Below are 23,893 nucleotides of genomic sequence, written 5' to 3' on the forward strand. Positions count from 1 at the left end.
CACAGTTGTTAAGCGAATCACTGAAGCTGGTAATTGAATCATGCAGTTATTAAGAGAAACTGGCTTCCCCCATTGACTTTGCTTGTCAGAAGCCAGTTGGGAAGGTTACAAAGGTTGATCACATGACCCTGGGATGCTGAAACCATTGTAAATGCATGCTGGTTGCCAAATGCCTGAATTTTGTTCACGTGAGCATTGAGGATGCTGCAACAATTGTATGTGTGAAAATCAGTCATAAGTCACTATTTCAGTACCACGGTAACTTCGAACAATCACTAAATGAATGGTTATAAGTCAAGGACTAGCTGTATAGTTTAGCACTGTTGAAATTAAGTCACTGTTGCTTGTCCAACAAGACAGTTTTTCACGTTAAACCAAAATTGATAATCAAGATGTGAGATCCTAGCCCAGTGATGGCTAATCTTTTTGCCGTTGCGTGCCAAAAGTGGAGGGAGTGCGGGGGGAGCGGGGGGGAGTCACGTGCACGTGTGTGCACACCCATAATTCAATGCCCTCCTGTGCCCCGCCCCCCACGCGTGTGCGCGCAACCCCCCCACCCCGCTGCTCCCCCTGCTTTTGGCACGTGATGGCATGGTGGGCCCGGTAGGCCCGTTTTTTGCCCTCCCCAGGCTCCAGTGGCTTTTTAGGAGCCTGGGAAGGGTGAAAACGGCCTTCTCCACACACATCCGGAGGCCCTCCAGAGGCTGGAAACAACCCATTTCCCAATTTCTGATGGGCCTGGAAGGCCTGAAAATCTGCTGGCCAGCGTGTGCATGTGCGCTGGAGCTGAGCTAGGGCAACGCTTGCGTGCCCACAGATATGGCTCCATGTGCCATCCGTAGCACGTGTGCCATAGGTTCGCCATCACGGTCCTAGCCATTATAGCTTGCTTAAAACAAATGATAAGAGTGATATGCATGAATATGACACTGAACACTTCCAACTAACAAAAATTCACATAGGTATCCAAATCATGGCCTTGTTCGCACGTAGCACCAAGCCATATTGTGATTTACTATTGTGATAGTCCTTGCTTATTGTCTGCTCATTCAACAACTGTTCAAATTTATGACGGCACTGAATAAGTTTTACAACAAATCCTTGAAGTGTCCCCATAACAGTGTCCCCATAATTACACAATTGAAATTCAGGCACTTACTATAAAATTTGGCATAGATGGTATGAGTGGTTGGAGAATAGGAAAAATGAAAAAGAGGAATAAAGGAGAGAGAAAGAAATGTTAAAATCAAGGGGGAAAATTGGTAAATTACAACATAAATGACTGAAATGTAGAGGTCAAGTAAAATGTAGATGAAATAAAGAAGATAGATAGCAATATGAAACAAGATAAAGCTAAAATCTGTATAAATAGTAAATATTAAGAAAGGATCACTACGAAAGAGCTGTAAAAAGAGTTTATGTATATAAATGTTGTGTGTTTGTGTGTTTTAATGTGTTTACAATAAAAATTTAAATTTTAAAAAAAGAAAAGAAATTCAGGCACTTGGCCATTGGTGTGCATTTATAACTATCAGCCTCCCATAGTCATGTGATTGCCATTTGTAATCTTCAAAGCCAGCATCTGACAAGCAAAATCAATGGGGAAGCTGGCAGGAAGACACGGTCATGTGACATCGCTCTTAACAACAGTGGGTGACTTGCTTAACAGCCACAATTGGAACTGACATAAATTGGCATGGTTATGTGATCATTCACTTTACATCCCCATCACTTAGCAATGGAGTTGCCGGTCCCAATTGCGGTCAGTAAGTGAAGATTACTTGTATTTGGTTTTAATTTATGTATTGTATGAATCCAGCCACCATAGTTTATTCCATAAAACATGGTTAGTAAATGTTAAACCAAAGTTTAATATCACATGTGAATTTAATCTTCATTAATGCCACAGAGTTAGCTGATTTAAGAAGGTTCACTTGGTGATATTAATCTAACAAAACTCAGATGGCTCATAATACAGCTGAGAAATGGCCCCTTTAGTAGGGCAGTGGCAATAGAGAAGCAGTACTTCTAGCACACATTCTGTAAATTACTTTGAATGATTTTTTCATGTAGCTGTATACAACTAGCTGCATCTAAAAATAGTAACAAAATCTCCACTACTAAATCCAACTATCTAGAAGAACGTAAGAAAACTCAAGCCTGTTGGGGAGAAGAAAATAGAAGATTAAGGAGTCTATATTCCTACCTTAAAATGACAGCTAACAATTTTGAGAGGGTAAATCTATCTCCACTATTACTTGGAAACACTGCAGCAAGGATTAAGGTAAATAATCCTGTGAAAAGAACAAAAGAATACGCTATTCATGATCAAATAAAAAACATAAAACTGAAAACATAATAATCAAAAGATAATGGTTTTAATTAATCTTGGGCCTAAATGAAATTAAAAAGTCAAACATATTTTATTGGATTGCTTAGACTTTACATTGTACTATATATAACTTTGTTGATTAAAAAAAATACTAGCAGCATTTCTTTAAACAAAGGTAAATATCAGAATCTTTTTTAAAAAAATGGAATGTCTCAGATTCATATATATTTGTTGCAAAAAGAAATGAAATGAGGTTAATTTTTATTTAACAAAGCTTTTATTATTTTTATTTATTTATTCATCACATTTACAAATGAATGATGCTGGCTTTTGGAAAAGTATGAAGACTACATTCCTTTAGAATACTTTTTGGAGACTGAGTGACACCTGGAACTGGATTTGATTTGTTAATCAAATAAATGATTTGATTTGTTAATTTGACTTTATTTTGATTTGCTGTTATTGTACTGCTTTGACTTTATTTTGTTATATACCACCAGGACGTGATTACAGTTTAGCAGCATATAAATCTTACGCTTTGGCAAGATGGGTGACCAATAATATTGCAGAAATTGTAACGATCACACACACGCTAGTTTACTATTACTGCTATTACAATATGGGAATCAAATGCTTAGTAATAATCAGCGTAGCTTTTAAACAATCCCACTGAACAACCCTCTGCTTATTGAACCGGAACTCTTAATAATGACATGTGATACCTGACTCCATAGCTGCCTTTTTTTTCAAAAGAAAAAGAAACCCTTCATCATCATTCTCTCCCTCATTAGAAGTGATACAAAATAGATAACTGTATTTTTCTTAAATATGCAAAGAGGCCATTTGAATGAAGTAGGACAACAGTTTTAGAATATATCTTCGTTTCTTACCAGAGGTTGATGACAGAATGTTAACTATTGCCACTTGAGTGTCTGAAAGTGCCTCTTGATAAGAGAAATTTGCCAAGAACCACTAGAACATGAAACAGTAGATATTAGCATAACATTCAAATTCTTGTTTGAATAACTGCTTTGAAAGTCAGAAAAAACTCTTGTAAAACATTAAAAAATATTGTTTAAACAATCTATATTTAGAGCATAGCAAGAACATACACACAAATTGACCTGTATTAAGAAAAAAAAAAGGAGAAGCTGAATTTACTGTAAACTATTATTCTGATCCCAGAAAGAAACCCTACAAGAAAGGTTAACTCTACCTAGTCTGATAGGACATCTTCCTGTTCCAAGAAGAAAACACTCCTTCACTCACTTTAGAGCAGGGGTGTCAAACTCGTGGGGTCACTGCATTGTCATGTGATGTATCATGATTTTTTTTCTCTGTGCTATACCAGGCATGGGCATGGCCAGCATGTGACGCATCCGGCCCGCGGGCTACGAATTTGACAGTCCTGCTTTAGAGCATTGTCTTCAACTGTTTATAATAAACCTTTTTTTAAACTACATAATTCCTGCATTGACACAAGTATTTGCAACTGACAAGAGGAATGTAGAAATGTAGGAAAGGACAATATCCCTCAGTTATCATACCCTGATAATAAAGAGTACACTGACGAATCTGACTTCTGGCTGATTATACTGATTCCTGTCCCTGATTGCAAAGTGGGAAGGCTGAATCCATCTTTTAAGGTTACGAAGAATAATTTGCGATTAAGCTCCACAGCACTTTCAGTCACCAAAAGCAGAGTGGAGAGCAAAAGCAGTATTCTTAGGGAGGGACAATAAAAATTAAAGCACTTTCTGTAGAACCATGTGACCAAAAGTAGTATCTGCTGAGGCAAACTGGTCTATCTGGTAATGTCTAATGAATGTAGACAATTTCATACATGTAGTTTGCTTACAGGTGTCTATTAGCAGGAGTACTTTGATGGTATAGTTGCAATGCTAGAAGGAAGCTGTTTCTTGCTGGCAGAATATTTCAACATAATGCATTCAACTAACCCCTTCAGTTGACAGTGAATTGTATAATTCTCACATTGTTTTGTGAGAAAGGAAAAGTTTACTGGCCTCCTGAACCCCAAGGGAGCATTTGAAATATATTATTAGCATTTTTGGGGCTTCCGGTTTGCTCCTCGTAGCCACCAGACGGTCTCTCGGGACCGCCAGCCCCTTCGCCTGTAAAGAGCCGCCTGTACAGCGCAAAGGCGGCTCGAAAAACCCCATTTCCAGGAGGAAATGTGGGATAGAGCAGGTGGGTGTAGGTAGAGCTCTCCGTAGCCCCCAGGGTTTTTTTTTTTACTCTTGGGAGCGGGCGGAGGAAGCTCCCTATAGCACTCGCCATCCGCTCCGGGCGTTGGGAGACTTCTGCCTTTTTGCAGAACAAGGCTACGAAGACAAGCTTTTTAAGATATTTAACAGATTAACTAAAGATGATGAGATTTGGATCTGGACCTGTGACCCTAAATTGCAAGTATTAATACTTATTTCGCAAAGGATATTCAACAAAGTAAAAAAGACCTTTTAAAATGGCGATTGCCGAAACTGGAGCAGGGAAGCTGAAAAGAGAAAGTCCTTCCGTTTCTTATTAAGTTACAAAGTAGCAGAATAAATGCTCCTGGCTACATTTGAAGAGATATGAGCTGGACCTGTGACCCTGAATTGCAAGTATCTCACTTATTTCATAATAATTATTGAAGAAGGAAAAGGAAAAGGAAAAAAAGAATCTTTAAAAAGGGCGATTGCCAAGGCTTGAGAAGGGGCTGAAAGGGAGAGTCCTTCCGTTTCCTATTGAGATACAAAGTAGCTGAATAAATATTTTTGGCTACACTTGAAAATAAAGCTCTACTTTTGTGTTTTTTCTCTTCCTGGAGATCTGATATTGATCTTGGTTGGAAAGAAGTTTTTTTTTCTCTGCTGCCTCTCTTTTCTTTAAAAAATAGTTTGTCTGTGTTGAAATATGGCATTAAAGCCGGACAAACAAGCAATGGGGGGGGGATTCCCCCATTAACAAATTACGTGATCAAGTTTTAAAGCTCCAGTCTCAGAAAACTGGTTTTAATATAATTGAATTTCTTTTGGAGGAGATTGTAAGAAGGGATGAGATTGTGAATCAGAACTTTGAAAAATTTAAGCAGGAAACTAAAGAATTAGTGCAATTAAAGTTTGATATTCTGGATCGAAAGATTATAAAAATGGCTAATGGCTTTGCAGAATTTATGATTAAGTTGGGTGAAAATACTAACTTATTAGAGTCTAAAGTGGAAGAAATTGAGGACAATTTGGATAATAAAATACAAAAAATTGAAAATGATTTGACAAACATTCAAGACAATAGCTCAGAAGAAAAACCTAAAATGGAGGTGGAACAAAAGTCTTGTAATGCAGAAAATTTACAACAACGGATTGAAAGAGAGGTCCTAATGGTGCATTACAATTTTACAGAATATGCGATCAGACTCAGAGGTTTGCAGGAAAATAACAGAGATGATTTAAGGAAAATATCTTCTGAAATTCTGGCTGGGATTTTAAAGGTTCAACCTGAGGAAGTGTTTTGTAGGATTGACAGAGTCTACAGAATAAACTCCTGGATTGCAAAGCAAAGGCAATTGCCTAGAGATGTGGTGATTTATTTTACAGATAAAGAAATTAGGAATAATATTGTGCAAAATTCCTTCAATTCTACTTTGCAATTGTATGGAAGAAAGATATGGATCTACAAAGAGCTCCCCCCCAAGATGTTAATGGAAAGGAAGAAATTTGGTTTTCTGGTGACTGAGCTAAAATACAGAAATATTCCATTTAGGTGGGATGCCCCAGTTGGCATAATATTGAGATATCAAGGAGAAAGATACCAATTAGATACTGTTGAAAAAGCGGAAGAATTTTATAAAAATTTTTTGAAAATGAACTCAACATCTATAGGCACAATACAGGATAAGCAGAAGGAGTTGGAAATAAAGGGAAAACATCGAATTACAGAGGTTGCGGTAGACAAATTGCCTTTGGATTCTCTCGATACCCCAGCTGGATTACCTACAAATATGAGAGAAGCGGCATCTGATTTCAACGTGATGATTCACCAAATTAAAGATAAGTATGGAAATCAATTAGCTGATATACAATTGGCAAAAAAGAAATATGAGATACAAAAACAAAACCAACAAGATCAACTTATAAAGCAGACTGAAAACCGATCAGTTGATATACAACTTGTAGAAAGGAAAACAGGATGGAAATTAAACCCACAAAAAGAAAAGAAAAAAAGAAATAGGTCTCCTAAAAACAGAAATTTCTAAATTAAGCAACGGTGAAGCCAGTGATTTTAAAAAAATGAATGAATATGTGAAAAGATATTGGAGGCGAAGTATTGGTTAATATCATCCTGAGGACAGTGACAGACCTCTGCAATGCCGTAATTTTGGGATGTGAAAAGAGCCTTAAACTGTTGGATTTGAATTATCTATTTTGGATTTCTTTCTTGTATTGATAAATATATTATAACTATTCTGAGCTACAAGGCAAGAGAGCTACGTTGAGGCATGCAGAAGATCTGGTTGTTACCCATTAGGATGATGGGAATTAATAATCCTGATGAAAGCCACAATTACAACTATATGGAATATAATCATAATGTCACTCGGGTGGTTGTTTTTACTTTTATATATATATGAGGATATTCATTACTGATGGGGGCAGACGATGACTGAAGACTTTGAACAAACTGTTGCACCAGGATGCTACGTTACCCAATTATGGATGAGGGACTCAACAATCCAGTGGAAAGACATCAAAGAAGATATTATATGGATTATAAATTTAAAGTTATTGTCTTTTTTTTTTTAAATAACGGAATATATACATATACATATATATATATATATATTCTAGCAGAGTGGGCAGTGGATTAAAGATATCAAGAATTGTTGTGCATGGTAATTTTGTAGGAAAGTGGGTGGAAATATGTTAGTCTACTGATTGATTAGTTTAAGAAAAGGGATGTTTAAGTGATATATTTAGGGTAGTGGAGGAAATGGATAGAGTTGAATAAATGTTAAATTAGGATTTATGGGGAAGGCTGCTTTGAAATGTTATATTAATATACACAAAGAATAAATGTTAAAGTAGGATTTATTATATAGTCTTAAAGTGGAAGATTGCTTTGAAATGTTGTAATAATATATAGATATAAGTTTTGGGGAGGACAAAAAGGGCAGATTATTGCTAAATTGGGAGTTATAATAATATTATGCTAAACTAGAAGTTATCATACAATGTTATAGCAGACTGCTTTTTTTCTGAAAAGTATGGTAAAAGGGGAAAGTAACAATATTAATAATATATTTAGTAAGTAAGGGTCAGTATATAGAGGAGGGAGTAAGGCGATGGTAAAATATTATGTAATCTGTTATGAATTAGGTTTTTGGTGTGAAGAAGTCACGGGGGGGATGGGTGGTGAGGGGGGGTTAGGGAGGAGGGGGGGAAGGAAAAAAGGGGGAAAAATTTGTATTTGAAAACTTTTTCAATTAAAAAAAAAAAGAAATATATTATTAGCATTTTTGACTGATACAGTGCCATCAAGTTGGTGTCAATTCATAGTGACTATACTGGTATAGTCACTTTTCTCCAAGAAGAACTATTCCCAGCTTTTGGAACTCACAATGGTGTACTCAATGCTGTCATAATCAACTCCATCCACTTTACTGCTCTCATCCTCTTCTTCTCTTTTCTTCCGATTTTCCCAGCATTATAGACTTATCAAAGGAAACAATGACATCAATATCCCAATAGAGGATAAACACAGGGTAGGCTTGGATCTCTGAAGAAGTGGGGTATTTGAATGTGGCAAGATAGAGATGCATTTGCTGATCAGAACATGAGGCAAATGCTTGTCTACACAATACATGTGTAGCCTTCCACTATAAACTATTGCTTAACACATTGTAAGCCGCCCTGAGTCTCCGGAGAAGGGCGGCATATAAATCAAATTAAAATAATAATAGTAGTAGTAGTAGTAGTAGTAGTAGTAGTAATAGTAGTAGTAGTAATAATAATAATAATAATAATAATAATAATAATAATAAACAACTCCAGAATCTCATCATTCAAAAGTGCACCAAATCACTTGGTAGATGTAGATGGAACCTGGGCATCGGATTATTAAGATGGATTCCACTGCCAAACCTGAAAAGCTGGAGCTCAGATCTTCCCACTCAATTTCTAGGTATAAATCCAGATAACGAATTGGGACTTGACACATTTGGTGTCCTTTGTATTTCTAGGAAAAGATCTGGCATCCATATACACAGTCCTTTGCTGTGTTTAATGTTTTGTACTTTCTATGTTCTGTAGGATCCATGAGTGCTTCATTTTCCTCTTCTTGGGAAAAGAATAATAGAAAACATTTGATGACCTTGTGGAATTCAGGTTGCTAGGCCTCTCTTTCTTCCAGCTTTTTTGAAGAGATGTCATGAGCATATTTAATGCTGTGTAAAATTCAACCAGAAAATCACTCACAGGGATGTTGATATTGGCCCATTTGCATGGATATATTGGACCCAACAGAAATCTGTCTTCAGGATCCTAAGCATTACTGACCCTAAAAACTGGTTTGTTTCTCCTTTGATCTATCAGGGTTCACTTCTTATTCCTCTGACATACTGTCTAAAGATTCTCAATTCTTCTGTCACTATCCTAACAATGTTACAACAACACATGTGTTTCTACTGCTACGGCCAGCTTTTTTTTTTTTTTTTTTTTTTTTTTGGTGTTTTGAGGCTTCTAGCTGCCATGGAGGTCACTGATGCTGGCACTTAGTCCAGGTCCAGCTACCAAAAGATCACCTCTGTAAGCATCTCCTGGTGACATCTTAAATCACTGCAATGGATACTGCCCAAATCCTTGTTTAATGGGAGGATGGAAGAGGATCACTGCAATTGGTGTTATCTGGTTCTTCAGGCTCTGTTCCTTATTTCAGTTCCTCTGTTCACAATGCTGCAGGAGTTGGAGAAGGGCTGTCTGTTCCTTGGAGAACTCTTTGCTTGTTTCATTTTCCTAAGTATTCAGTGTCTTACTGTTGTTTGCCTTAAGGAACATGGAGAGATTTTTCACATCATCCCAGAGCTCTGTATTTTCCTGGATGCCATCACTACTGGTATGCTTCCTGCATCTAGCTGGCAGGCCAGTTAGGTACCTGCATGATTATACTGCCATGCAGTCAATCACAGTGGTCCTCACTACTTTTTATAGCAGCTTCAAAGAATTTTTTCCTTCCTTCTTCCTTTCTCGATCTGCCACAGATTGAAACTGAGAAGAAAAGCCATTTGCTTCTTCTAGGCATTTGCTAGAAAAATGGATGAGGAATAATGGAAAAGTGGAAAAATGAAAGAGGGCTCTTTTTTTTTTTAAACTAGAAGAGGTAGAACAAAGCCTTTTTGATCAACTTCCCCTTTAATGATTTAGAAGGAAAGGATTAGGCAATTATAACACAAACAGAAATATCTGGCTGAGCTTCCCTGCCATGAGTATATCTATTGACACCAGTCTTGGAAACTCTAGTCTCCCTTCCCTTTTGTAATTTTCTTTCAAATACATTTAAAAAATAATAATAGGAAACTAGTACATGATGAATAAAACACCAGCCTCCATCATTGTATCCATTTGCATGTATGCTTATTAGCCCTAAAAGGTCTTAAAGAAAATAGTCATCCTTTGAAAATAATAATGAGGAGCTTCAGCCCATTGCTTTATTTGTTATTATGCTGACCTGCTTAGAAAAAAATGACAAAGGGAAGGAGAAGTAGCAATAAAAGAGAATATATGTAGCTCAGGAAGTAATCCTGAGCTGAAGATTTCTTGGTGCTCAGTTTGGTTGTTTGCTTGCAGATGTTTCATTATCCAACTAGGTAACATCATTAATGCTAGTAAGCGTGGGTTTGCTCTCTCCATATGTCTGTCTGTCTGTCCGTCCGTCCGTCCGTCCATCCATCCATCCATCCATCCATCCATCCATCCATCCATCCATCCATCATAGCTTATATAGTATATATTAAGTATTGTTTATATATAGTATATGCTGTATTTCTCTTTAGCCAAGTTCTTCCTACGTAAACCAAGATTTTTCTGCAGCCCTAGTTCAGTGAAATCCCAATCTACTAGTTTCTAGGCTTTTTTTCCAGCAGCCAGCAAGCTCCCTGCTGCCCATTGGGAGACTAAGGCAGCAGGGAGCTTGCTGGCTGCTGGAAAAAAAGCCTAGAAACTAGTGGATTGGGATTTCACTGAACTAGGGCTGCAGAAAAATCTTGGTTTACATAGGAAGAACTTGGCTAAAGAGAAATACACATAAAGACCTACGAAAAGAAAAGAAAACAAATAGTATACGCTGTTTATATACAGTAAAAGCCCCCCCAAAACATCTTATATAAACCAAAAGACCCAGTGGCTCAAGAAGTTAAAACCAGGACTCATCTACAACATACAATAATAGCCACTATGTAGGATAGTCAGACAAAAAATTATCAGAACACACTGATGAACATCAACTAGTAGCTAGAAGATAAGATGAAAACCTCTTAATCTCACAACCCATGGACAGATCCAACTATAGTTTCAACTTGGAAACTGTGAGCATCCTAGACCAACATAAATCCAAAAATATTATAGAATTCCTGGAAACTTGGCATCAAACGAATCAACCCACAATAGACGCATAGAGATAAACTGTGTTTACACATCAAGAGAGAATAAAAAAAAATAAGAAGGAACCTCTCCAGCTAAAGAGAGATTAAATTAGACAAACAATCATGCAGAAAACAATACCCTAGTCAAGGAAATACCAAGAAGAAAACAACACCCCCACTAACATTGACAGGGCAAGCTACTGTATATGAATAGGGAGCAAACCCCATACACATTAGCACCGCTAAAACCCCATACTCACTAGTCTGCAAGCAAAAAATCAAACTCAGAGAACATTAAGGAGAGGTAATAACTAGGGGGGAAAATGGCTAGAAGGGGGTGGCAGGTACCTTTATGCTACATCGCTATGTTCTTTTTCTTCCCATTTGTGAATGGGGAAAAATTCCTCCTGCTTCCAGATAGTTTATGAAAATGCTAACAGTATGTATATATAGGGAGATGAATGCCTGTTGCAAAATAATAGTAATTGTAAATATACATCTAGATTAGACAGCTATTTTTTTATTTTTCTGTGAAATGGCCTGATTGTGAAATGCAATCATAAACTGACTGGAACATGAAAATGCCAACTTTCAAATCAGAGAAAATTTATTATATATTAATACAACTGTTCAGTTAAAGTCCAATTAATAGAGTTCAAACCTTTATAACCAATAGGACAAGTTAATCATGGCTAATTTAACAGAAATTAACTTTTTTCCTGGATTAAAGGCACTAAAAGAAGAAATGTAACTGTTGGAAAGCTTAATTTTTCAGGAACTGGAAAAAAAACCCCACACGTTCCTTTTTCTAAACTGCTGAACAGATTTTCTGACATCAGAGTGAATTTACAGGCAACTTAAATTTGCAGATATATATCTCAATGCTAGAATATAATTATATGCATTTTGTGATGACTGAAATTAATGGAATGTACGTATATATCAATACCAAATATATTCTAAGATCTAGAAATGGACTACTACCTGACTCAAAATGCCATGTGAGTATTAATGAATCTAGATCAGTTTTGGAAAATTAATCATGGAATTTTGTCACTTTCATACTAGTGGAGGCAAGGAAAATATAACTCCAAGTTTTGATGTCTGATGGATGATAGGAAATTTGAAGCAACAGAATTACAACTGAATAACAAACAACAAATTAGTTAAAAGTGTTTTTTTGTTTGGGGGAATTACTGCAAGAGGCAGAAAACCATAAAATACAGATATCTTTTCTCACAATGAATAGAAGCTTTTGCTCATTAAAATTGTCAGTTCCATTAAGTTGGAATGTTAAACCAATTAGGGAATAAGCCAAAATTATGCAGTTACCTAAATGATATGAACAAGGTTAAACAGTTGATACCCCAAATAATTTGTCTTCTATTAAGCAAATATATCAGAGTTAAAAGACTCAATTTATACCCTGCAACAATTAAAACAGATGACGTACCACAAAGCAAAAGAAAAAGCTGATTTTGGCTACTTGAGGTGCAGTAAGCTTCCCTACAGCTTTTAATATTGAATCCTGCTCTTTAACTGTTGGGTAAGACATACGAGACAGCTTTGCTTCCAGTGCATGACTTGCTGGGAGTTGTCGAATCTCCATGATGTTACTGAATCTTACACGAGGTTTTTTGGGAGCTTTAGGTGGGGAAAAAAATAGTGCAGGTCATTTTGTGTATTAGACTGGAACAGAAAAACAATCAGCAAGATACAGTTCCTCCCCATGTTTGAACAGTTTATATCAGCAGCATGAATTAGCTAGTATACAGAAAAGATAACCTGGGACTGCAGATTTTACTCTAAGAGGTTTTGATTTGTACTGATTGCATTTATTTAAAGAACAAGCCAGATTTCCTTAATTTTTAGAGTAACTGATTTGCTTTCCAATAAGAATGTATTTTTCATGAATTTGGTCTTTAAAACCTGATTCATGCATTTAATATTATACCTTTGATTTTAAGTATGGCATGACTTTCACACCATCTTGTGGTTAATTCAACTAAAGGCCTACAAAACTAAGTGTACCAAACTGAAAAATGCTGTTTCTAGTTCTAGATTCTTATTTTCTAAAGAAATAGGAGTAGGACAACAAAGCATCTTTTAGCTTCATGTATATATTCAAATTTAATTCCTCTAAGACAGATAAATAAAAATAAACACCAAAGGTATCTAATCCATATTGAAAATGTGCTGTTATTTAATGGCGCTAATGTGTTATGAATGTTTAAATAAACAAAGTATTATTTTGTCAAGCACTTTGTAATAAATAGAAATTGAATTGTAGTTCATAAATATGTATTTTGAATGGCTAGCATTGTAAGATACACTAATCTATAGTATTCTCAGTACAAAGTAATTTTATGCAATATATCCTGAATTCAAACCATTTCAAATTAGAAATGTTTCATTTGAAATCAAGTTATCCTGCATTTGAAAGTATCATTTGTAAGATGCACCACAGATTGTTCTAGAAATGTTTCAACCTCAGATAGTTTTGTATCCAAAATAGTCTGTCAAAGCAAACATTTATAAAATGGTGAAAATAGCTCATTTGAATTTTAACCTTTATTTCAATTCAACATGGTTTGATTTTAAATCTTTTACATACTCTAGTCCTAAACAACTCCTGAATTACTGTTTCTTCTTACGATTTCACTAACATTTCATTGAAACTTGAGAAGTTCAATTTAGGAACAATTTTGAATATTTCCTATTGCATGAATGGGATCACAATTCCTATCAATCACAATTTCATCATCTGCCTTGTGCAAAAACTAAAGTGATTTGACTATTAATAGATTACCTCTATTTTTTTTTATTAAAGCCATCAATTTATTTTTGAAATTATAAAAGATTTTTCAATTTACATTTACAATATATATATAGGGACACAAAATATTTAACTAAAAGACAAAAGCAATTAACTATGGATTTTCATACTGTACTTCTAGTATTACATGGGGACACAGTGGGTGATATAAAAATATGTTTTTAAAATTCTGAAATATGTACTTACTTTTTTCAGCATCACTGTTAATGCTGCTACTTTTTTCACTTGGCAAATCATGAAACTTTACAGGAACATACAAAGGTTCACTCTGAAATGCAATGTAACCAATTCCCAGTCATGTAACACAGTTATCAAAACAAAATCAAGAGCTTTGGGCGATGTGATGAACAAAAAGGTACTCTATAAAACTAAATAGAATTAAAATCCCACTGCTTAGATCAGCTGTTTATTTGGCATACCCAGAATTTCAAGCACAACCTTCTCATTTCTATAGGAGGCCTTAGGCGATCCGCCACCAAGTAGAAAATATAACCTCATGTTCTTCATGTAAATTGATGAAGTTCCCTATATGCACAGATCCATTTGTGCATTTATGACGGAGCAAACTGACTACCCAATTCTGACATGAATTTATCTTTTTAGAAATAAAAGAAATTTATTTTGTTACAATAACATCAAAATTGGTCCTTAATTATAAAAACACTTGTATTCACATGTGCATAGGCCTCTTAACATACAAAGTGACCCTCAAACGTCAATTGGTTTTCCATCCCTGCAAACATAGTCCCTTTCTGGATTTTCAGATGTAGTTCAACAAGAATGTGATAATTAGCATGGATTTCAGTGCAAGACAATCCTAAAACAAACTATCAAAAAAAAAAAGAAAACAAAACCCTCCCTATTAAATTAATTTTCACTTTGATGGTTTGATGGTGTTGGTTGAGAGAGGTACAGCTAACTATATAAAAACTTCTATTTTGCATTATAAGATGGTATTTTGGCCCATCACATTTTTTCTGCCATTCAATAAAGGCCCTGTAGTCTTCAAGGTTTTTCAGAAGTGATTTGCCATTGACTCCTTCCTAGAGCTGTGATGAAGTGACTGGCCCAAGGTCACCCTGCTGTCTTTGTGCCCCGGGTGGAACTAGAACTCAGAAAGTCCCGGTTTCTAGCCTGATGTCTTAACCACTACACACTAACCAAAATAGCTTTATGCAAACAAATGACTGAAGTAATCTTGAACTGTAAGACTTATTTCCCAAAGCCAAATATAAAATGCGCTTGCAAATCAGAAATACTTGTTACTATGGTTCTCTTTATCATGTTTGATCACCTTTTGTTTAAAACTACAAGATATCTTTTTCGGATCTATTTTTATTTTAGTATTAATTTGAAAAAAAAAATAAGAAATGAATAAATATTGCCATATGGCAATACAATGCTTAAATGAGAAAACTTACCAAAGAACTATTCACAGTATTGTCAGTTGTACAAGTGGCAAAATAACTTTCAGCATCTGCAAACTAAGCAGAAATTTGACACCTCAGATTCTATTAATATATATCTAGTGCTTTGATTTTAAAAAGTACGTTTAAGTCAGAGAATATTATTATCATCAATATCTTTGACTGATATACAGATTGAGGAAAAATGGCCCACTGACAGCCACATTCCAATTCTTCCTCCTTCTTGCTCCTGAACTGCTATCAGTTTCAAAGCCAAAACTTGCCACTGCTGAAAAACTATTCACAGAGAAGAATAAGAGACGATAAACAGCGTCGCTGCAATAAAACCAAATGAGATCAGGGGCATATGGCAAGTTGACTATAAAAGAAATCAGTATTTTTATGTTTTTCCCAATTATCCAGCTATTGGCAGGAAGCTGAACACTAGTCTAGAAGTCAGCCAAAAATAAACAAACAAAAAGCAGACAATGATGTATTCCTCTTAACACATTTTATTAAATAGTTTAATATTTTTTTCCCCAAAAATAAATTATCTAAATGGTAGATAATTCAAGCATCAGCATTTACAAGCATCTGAATTTCCCAGATTTGGTTTGCAATTTCCATTAGCAATAATCACTGTCTATGCCATTTGGGAATTATGATCATTGTTGTCCATTCTCCAGCTAGAAACTTAAGTTAAAAATGCTAATCTAAGCACTCAACTTTCCATAATATCATTTGCAAGTAATCACAGATCTCAAAAGGGGTATTTGGGAACTATAAACAAGAGCTGAAGAGTCATTCTTAAATCACTGTTAAGTTATAAACTACTCTATTATTTAGGTTGTGTGATGCTTTGATTCCAATCTTAAAACAACAACAATGAAGCATCTCTTTAGGGCATCTACACTTTTTCCTCAGGTTCATGCAGTCTCTGCAAAGGGCACTTTAGTGATCCCAGCAAAAGCCACAGCTGCTATATAGAGCTAGAGGCAGAGGCCCATGCATGCTCCAAAGTACCACTAAGAACCAATTTTGTATAGCCTTCTTGCTTATCCCCAGCTATTTGACTGCCAGGACACTTCATGGCAAATGATATTTTGAACAAAATACTCATTTATTTAAGATACAAAATAGAGAAACTAAAGAGAAAGTGAAATTTTGCATAAAATTCTATGTAATATATGGAAATCTACGTAGTCTTCTAACTGAGTTCATGAGCTAATAGTTAATCCACCAGCCTAGAATCCTGGAGATGGTGAGTTCTAGTCCCGTTTTAGGCATGAAAACCAGCTGGATGACTCTGGGCCAGTCACTCTCTCTCAACCCACCTGTTACAGTTGTTATTGTGGGAAAAATAGGAGGAGGAATGAGCAGTGTGTGTTCATCACCTTAAGATATTTATAAAAATAATAAAGGTGGAATATAAATAAACAGATGAATATAGTTATAGAGCTCTTCATTTTCATATATAAACAAGTTTTGTCAAGAATCTAATGTATTTTCTAGCTGTGAGAGTTCAGAGAGAGGAAAACAACTGAATGAATTAGTCAGCTCTTATTTTCTCATGGGATATTGTGAGTAGCACAATGACTGGGTTTATTGCATTTTATCAATAGGAAAACTACAGACATCTTAATAAAGAAATCAACTTTGATAAAATAGTTTTCCTTAAAACAACATTTAATGTGATATCAATGAACTAATAACACTTCAGCTAGAGGCAGAATATCACAAACAATATAAACCGCAGGCTAACTACTGATTTCAAGGACAGAGAGCTTGATGTTCATATCAGTTTCCCTAAGAAACATTACTGCTATTTTTGGTTTATGTAAAGATTCACTTTGAAATGCTAGACTTATGGAAGCATTGCTGTACACTCTGAACATTTGGAGGTGAACATTAGTTTATGTAGACTTTTGTCTCTATTTTACACTTTGATCTTGTGTATAAAAAACCCACAATACTGATAAAAGTCAATAAACAGAACAATACTTACAAAGGCTGCATGCCTTCCACGAAACCCACGCGTACACTGTTGCCTCCATGGTTTCCAGATGATGAATCCCAAGAGGTAAAGAACAAACATGGATGTTTTCGCAAACGTACTGAAGAATGGTTTTTTATACATAGTAAAAACATACTGCAGAGAAAAGGGGGGAAAAGCCATCACTCACAAACTCATTAAGCTACATGGACCTTCAAACATGGAAAAGTTATTTAAGAAATACAGCATTCCTGGATTCGTACTCAATCTCAGTCAAGACCAGGATTTGTATTAATTACTGCTCTCCATACCATAAATTATTAGCATATTTCTGGACAAGCAAAAATTAACATACTGATTTATTAAAGATTTTAACATATGATGGTATGCATTTTTGCTACTTGCAAATCCTTTGCAAGATTAGCTGAAATTCCAAAAGAGTGGACAAGCCTGATGGATCACATTTTAGGATAGTCTCTTGAAGTAATGAAACATCTTGCAGAACAACTGATGGGACACCAAATTCCTAGTAGATAGATTTGAGAAGAAATGATTGTGGATAACTTGCTTGTCTACATGGTCACTCAGAGTTGACAATAACTTGATGGCACATAATCAATCAATCAATCAATCAATCAATCAAGAGGTAAACAGGGAAAAATTGCATCTAGCTATCAAAATGTGATATACAGTTGCAAGAAAAAGTATGTGAATCCCTTGGGATTACGTGGAGTTTTGCATGAATTGGTCATAAAATGTGCTCTGAACTTCATCTAAGTCACAACAATAGAAAAACACAGTCTGCTTAAAATAATACTACACAAACATTAGATGTTGCCATGGTTTAATGGAACATAACAGGTAAACATTCACAGTGCAGGGAGGAAAAAGTATGTGAGCCCCTAGCCTAATGACTTCTCCAAGAGCTAATTGGAGCCAGGAGTGAGCCAACCTTGACTCCAATCAGTGTGATGATATTGGATGTGTTGCTGACAGCTGTCCTGCCCTTTAAAAACACACACCTGTTTGTGTTTACTGGTTTCAAGAAGCACTGTTTGATGTGAACCATGCCTCGTAGAAAAGAGCTCTCAGAAGACCTACGATCAAGACTTGTAGACTTGCATGAAGCTGGAAAGGGTTACAAAAGTATCTCCAAAAGCCTTGATGTTCATGTGTCTATGGTAAGACAGACTGTCTACAAATGGAGAAAGTTTAGCACTGTTGCTACTCCCCCTAGGCGTGGTTGTCCTGTAAAAATGACTGCAAGAGCACAGCGCAGAATGCTTCATGAGGTAAAGAAGAATCCTAGAGTGTCAGCTAAAGACCTACAGAAATCTCTGGCACATGCTAACATTTTTGTTGACACATCTACAATAAGGAAAACATTAAACAAAAATGGAGTACATGGGAGAACACCACGGAGGAAGCCATTGCTGTCCAAAACAAATATTGCAGCACGTTTGAAGTTTGCAAAAGAGCACCTGGATGTTCCACAGCACTACTGGCAAAATATCCTGTGGACAGATGAAACCAAAATTGAGTTGTTTGGGAAGAACACACAACACTATGCGTGGAGAAAAAAAGGCACAGCACACCAACATCAAAACCTCATCCCCACTGTAAAACATGGCGGAGGGAGCATCATGGTTTGGGGCTGCTTTGCTGCCTCAGGGCCTGGACGGATTGTTGTCATTGATGGGAAAATGAATTCCAGAGTTTATCAAGACATTTTGCAAGAAAACGTACGGCCATCTGTCCACCAACTGAAGCTCCGCAGAGGATGGGTGATGCAACAGGACAATGACCCAAAGCATACAAGTAATTCAACAAAAAAATGGCTTCAACAGCACAGAATACGCCTTCTGGAGTGGCCCAGTCAGAGTCCTGACCTCAACCCAATTGAAATGCTGTGGCATGAACTTAAGAGAGCGATTCACACCAGACATCCCAAGAATATTGCTACACTGAAACAGTTTTGTGAAGAGGAGTGGTCCAAAATAACTCCAGATCGTTGTGCAGGTCTGATCTGCAACTACAAGAAACGTTTGGTTGAGGTTATTGCTGCCAAAGGAGGGTCAACCAGTTATTAAGTCCAAAGTTTCACATACTTTTTCCTCCCTGCACTGTGAATGTTTACATGTTATGTTCAATTAAACCATGGCAACATCTAATGTTTGTGTAGTATTATTTTAAGCAGACTGTGTTTTTCTATTGTTGTGAGTTATATGAAGTTCAGAGCACATTTTATGACCAATTCATGCAAAACTCCACGTAATCCCAAGGGGTTCACATACTTTTTCTTGCAACTGTATCTATGTAGTCTTCAATTTACAAACACAATTGAGCCCAACATTTCTGTTGCTAAACAAGGCAGTTCTTAAGTGAGTTTTGCTGCATTTTATGATATTGGTTGGCGCAGTTAAGTGAATCACTGCAATTGTTAAGTTAGTAACGTCGTTGTTAAGTGAATCTGGCTTTCCCATTGATTCGCTTGGCAGAAAGTCACAAAAGGTGATCAGCTGACCCTAGGACACTGCAACTGTCATAAATATAAGCCAACTGCCACACATCTGAATTTTGACCACGTGACATGTGGATACTACAATGGTCATGTCACTTTTATCAGTGTGGTTGTAATTTCGAACGGTCACTACATGAATGGTTGTAAGTCGAGGACTTCCTATATTCACTTGGAATATTTTCCCCATCTTGGAAGGGGTTAAGTATAGTTTTTTTTTGGACAGGAGGAACTTACAAAACTTACCATCTATCTAATGGTAGAATGCACTAGCGTCAAAATTACAAAATTATTCTACAAAATGTAACTGGTGCATGATATTTGTTGTATATGTGCATGCTTCAATAAGTTGAAATATTTCAGTGGTGTCTATTTGCTTTTTCACATGACTGTATAATCTAAGGCTAGTTCTAAAATCTTACAAATCCTTTTTTGAGTAATTAGTTTAGCAAACAGTGGCTAACAATGAGATGGGCGGTATTCCATGTAGTCATAAACACTACTAGTTTCACTTAGGTTAAAAAAAAAATTAAGATCACAATATTGTTGCATTATAGCATGATACTTACCGATGTGAGTTCGGAAGAAGCAACCCATATGACATCAACCAGAAGAAGAATGACAATGCCAAGAGCCATTCGCTTACGCTGAGTCAGAGAACTGCTTTGTGGGTTCATCCGATTCATGATAAAAATCCAAACCATTTGTAATTTGTCAAACAACAGCAGTGACAATGAGTTTTTAAAATGAATTGAAACAGGCTTTATTCTCCAGGAACTGGGTGGAACAGGCATTCAAATATTAAAGTACAGCAAAAATGTAAACCAATGATCAATCTGTATGGTATGAAACAAAATTGGACACAATTTATCTTATTCCATAAGCAGAATATTAAAATTCCTTTTTCCCCCAACTACTATCTATATTGGCAGAGAAATCCCCAAAATATTGTTTTGCACTAACATTGCTACCATTAGCATCCACTGTTGTTTTCTTGCCTGCTCTGTTTCAGGCAATCCATTTTGGTGGCCCTGATCTCTCTGAACACTCGTAGTACTGTATAAAGATAATGTTTGGTCTGCTACTATGACCTGGGAAAATATAGCTGCCCAAGGGACAGGAGAAGGAGGGAAAGGAGTTGGGTGAGAAGAGACTACATCTGGATGTTTAGTTGTCAGAATTTTTCTGCCAGGCAAGGCTTGTGGAAAACAATAAGTAACATATTTCTACCAGGCAAAGGAAGTAATGAGAAAGAAAAGCAATGAGAAAAAGATAAAAGGAAAGAAAAATCTCTTTGCTCGGTAAAAAGAGAAAAAATAAATAAAAAGATTTGGCAGCTCCTATTGGTAAGGGTTTCTTAGATTAGTGTAGATATGATCATGAAAACATATTAGATTCCAACCCAGTAATAAAGCCAATTATTGCATTTTGATTAATGAAAAAACCTATCCAGCTATGTAGCCTGAGTGAAATGGTTGTTTTGCAGATGTTTCACAAGCTTCTCTGTTTTGTAATAAAAAACAATTAGCTAATAAATTTAAGGGTGCATTGTGATATTTGTTTTTCACTTCCCAGTCAGTAAAAATCTCTGTGCCACAATATTAACATATTTCAATGCTTCAGACCTTAGTTTAATAAATAGTCTTCATGGGGTTATTATGGAATAGCTTTTGTGATAGTCTGAATTTCAGATCTTTGATTAAAACATGAATAACTGAGGTAAAATCTGATTTCTCTATAAACTCCCGCCCACACTTGACAAAAGATGAAACCGATAGAAAGCACTCCTAAAATGCAAATTGCTGCTTTAAAGACTGTATAAACCTATTCCTTTTATGTCTAGCAAGGGTCTTGTCATGATAAGATTTAATTTGTTCCTCTTCATTCACATAAAGCTAGAACTGAAACCAGTAGTGGTTTGATGATTCAAATATGAAAGGAAAAGAGAAATCAGAGTGCCATCTGCATGTTGATGGCACCAATATCTCTGGATATAACAAACATTATTTGATGCCTTGTCAGAACAGAATACAAATACAAGCCATTTGTGAGCCTCTGTACTAGACAATTGCTAGCACATTTAAGTCTGTGAGACTGAAACACCCTTACAATGTTCAGGCTTGCAGCCCAAATACATTTGTCTTTTTAAGTAGCTGACATACAAATTAAATATGAATAGCGGAAATGTGAAGTATAAAAGGCCTAAACAGATTATCCTGAATTTAATTGGGGAAAAGGTTAAATACCACACTACTTATGTCCAGATTAAAATTGGAGCACAGAAAATAAAAGAAATACACTGTGTGCATATTTTGAACTGCATCTATTTTCATCTAAACTACTCAATGTTTTTTTACTTATACTTTATCCCAGGGGTCTCTACACTTGGCTACTTTAAGACTTGTGGACTTCAACTCCCAGAATACCCCACAGCCAATATGACTGGCTGAGGAATTCTTGGAACTGGAGTCCACAAGACTTAAAAGTTGCCAAATTTGGAGACCCCTGCTTTATTCTAATAGCCTTGTATTTTGGATATGCCAATTATTTCCCATGGTTATTTTCATACCTGTTTTCTAACCTTTTAAGAATAAAATAATGAGTGAACTTCAATGAGCTTCATGGCATCATGTAAAGGTGAAGTGTATCTCCTAAAAAAAAATTAATTAATTAAATAAATAAATAAAGGGCGTCAACTGCCTACAGGATAATAGGCTTTTTCAATTTTCAATCAGATCTTAATCTGCCAATTTTGCAATCCAAGAGTTCCACTTTGAAAACACAGACATGATATGCACAATGCATATGCATACATAGGGTGTGGGGGTGTAATTGAAAAAACGTGTGTTGTGACATCTTGATGCAATTCTGTCTGTTATGTATTTGCATGCAATGTTGTGATACAGGAAGGGAAGAAATTGTGCTATAAAGGTTTCTTTATTTTGACAAATTGTAACTAGCTGTGGATGCCTATAGTTATGTACAATAGTAATATGATAACAGCCTCCTCCCCAGCTGAATTTGGGTGTTAATCAAAAACTACAGTTTAGATAAAGAGATAGAATAAATATCAACATTAAATATATGATTTCAGACAGAGATATACTGCACTAGAGTATCAACTACAGACACCTGGTATGCAGTAGTTATTAGAAGGTAATCATTTTTTCCCATTTTTCCTCAGAAGCATCCCAAAATGAACATGCTTTCCATGGAAACATGCCAAATTTATAAGGTCAAACTCATAGCTAAAACAAAAGTAACATGGCAGAATTCAAGCCGACTTAAAAGTATTTCGTTAACAAACTATCCCTTATGAGTTGTGTATAAAGCAGTATCCTGCATTAGTGCAACCAAGCAAAAAGATGTAAGCTAAGTTTATTAAATTATACTCTGTTGTAATTTGATTATTCTCAGCAGTTTAAAGTCTATATACAATATGATTACAATTAAAATATTTCTCATCTCCCAGAAGTGTGAGACTTCCCTATAAGATCTAGCATGACAAGACAATTCTGGTTACAGCAGATAATCCTGCATGTATTTCAAAACCCAGCCATGAAGGGTTTTTTAAATCAATATAAGCAACGTAAATTTTAGTTGGAAACCAATCAACAACTAGCACAGAATTAATAATTCATGCCCCCAATAACTGAGGGCCAGTAAATATTCTGGACTAGTTGCGGTTTTCAAGAGGTCTTTAAGCACATTGCAATACTGTCTAGTGCATTAATTACTATATCCAGGTCCTCTTGTACCAATTGGTAGACTAGCCAAAGCCAGGCAAAAGCTCTTTGAGAGTGGAATCACTGCAAAACAGAGCTGCCAAAACTAAGTCTCATAAGTCCAATAAGATACCATAGATGATGGCGCAGATGTAGTTTTCTTCATTTTGAGATGCTTTAATAATTTTAAAGCAATTATTGAAAATAATAACTACTGTCTCCTTCCAATTTCCCCTTTTACAAAGCTATTCAGGACTCAGAGTATTCAATGTTACAGTATCCCTTTTTCCTTCTTCCTTCATTCATCAGTAATATATCACATAAATTTAAACAGCTGCGAACCAATACCATAATTCTTTATAAAAAATTATGTAGATGCCTATTTATTTTCCTCAAGCTAGTTACAACAAAATGCTTTTTTGGAGACTGAGTTAAGGTCCTGAAAGTTTGT

The 23,893-nt window shown here is 35.8% G+C and overlaps 1 protein-coding gene across 4 annotated transcripts in view; it reads right to left on the reverse strand.

Moving 5' to 3' along the window:
• SLC35F5 (solute carrier family 35 member F5) overlaps nucleotides 1-23,893 on the reverse strand; it is a 43,933-nt gene that overhangs the window by 12,427 nt on the left and 7,613 nt on the right. For 2 of the 4 annotated variants that reach the window (XM_070957031.1, XM_070957036.1), the window contains exons 4-11: nucleotides 22,287-22,368; nucleotides 20,287-20,553; nucleotides 17,212-17,355; nucleotides 15,222-15,284; nucleotides 13,987-14,068; nucleotides 12,418-12,608; nucleotides 3,223-3,304; nucleotides 2,207-2,294 (exon numbers count right to left, since the gene is read on the reverse strand). In XM_070957031.1, the coding sequence (XP_070813132.1) occupies nucleotides 2,207-2,294; nucleotides 3,223-3,304; nucleotides 12,418-12,608; nucleotides 13,987-14,068; nucleotides 15,222-15,284; nucleotides 17,212-17,355; nucleotides 20,287-20,511 (875 nt within the window). In that variant the 5' untranslated portion in view covers nucleotides 20,512-20,553; nucleotides 22,287-22,368. The remainder of the gene's footprint in view (nucleotides 1-2,206; nucleotides 2,295-3,222; nucleotides 3,305-12,417; nucleotides 12,609-13,986; nucleotides 14,069-15,221; nucleotides 15,285-17,211; nucleotides 17,356-20,286; nucleotides 20,554-22,286; nucleotides 22,369-23,893) is intronic. The other 2 variants (XM_070957032.1, XM_070957035.1) reach the window with 2 other exon arrangements.

Source organism: Pituophis catenifer, unplaced genomic scaffold (genome assembly GCF_029215685.1).
Source record: "Pituophis catenifer annectens isolate HBS135680 unplaced genomic scaffold, rPitCat1.0.hap2 SCAF_1, whole genome shotgun sequence".
Lineage (NCBI taxonomy): Eukaryota > Metazoa > Chordata > Lepidosauria > Squamata > Colubridae > Pituophis > Pituophis catenifer.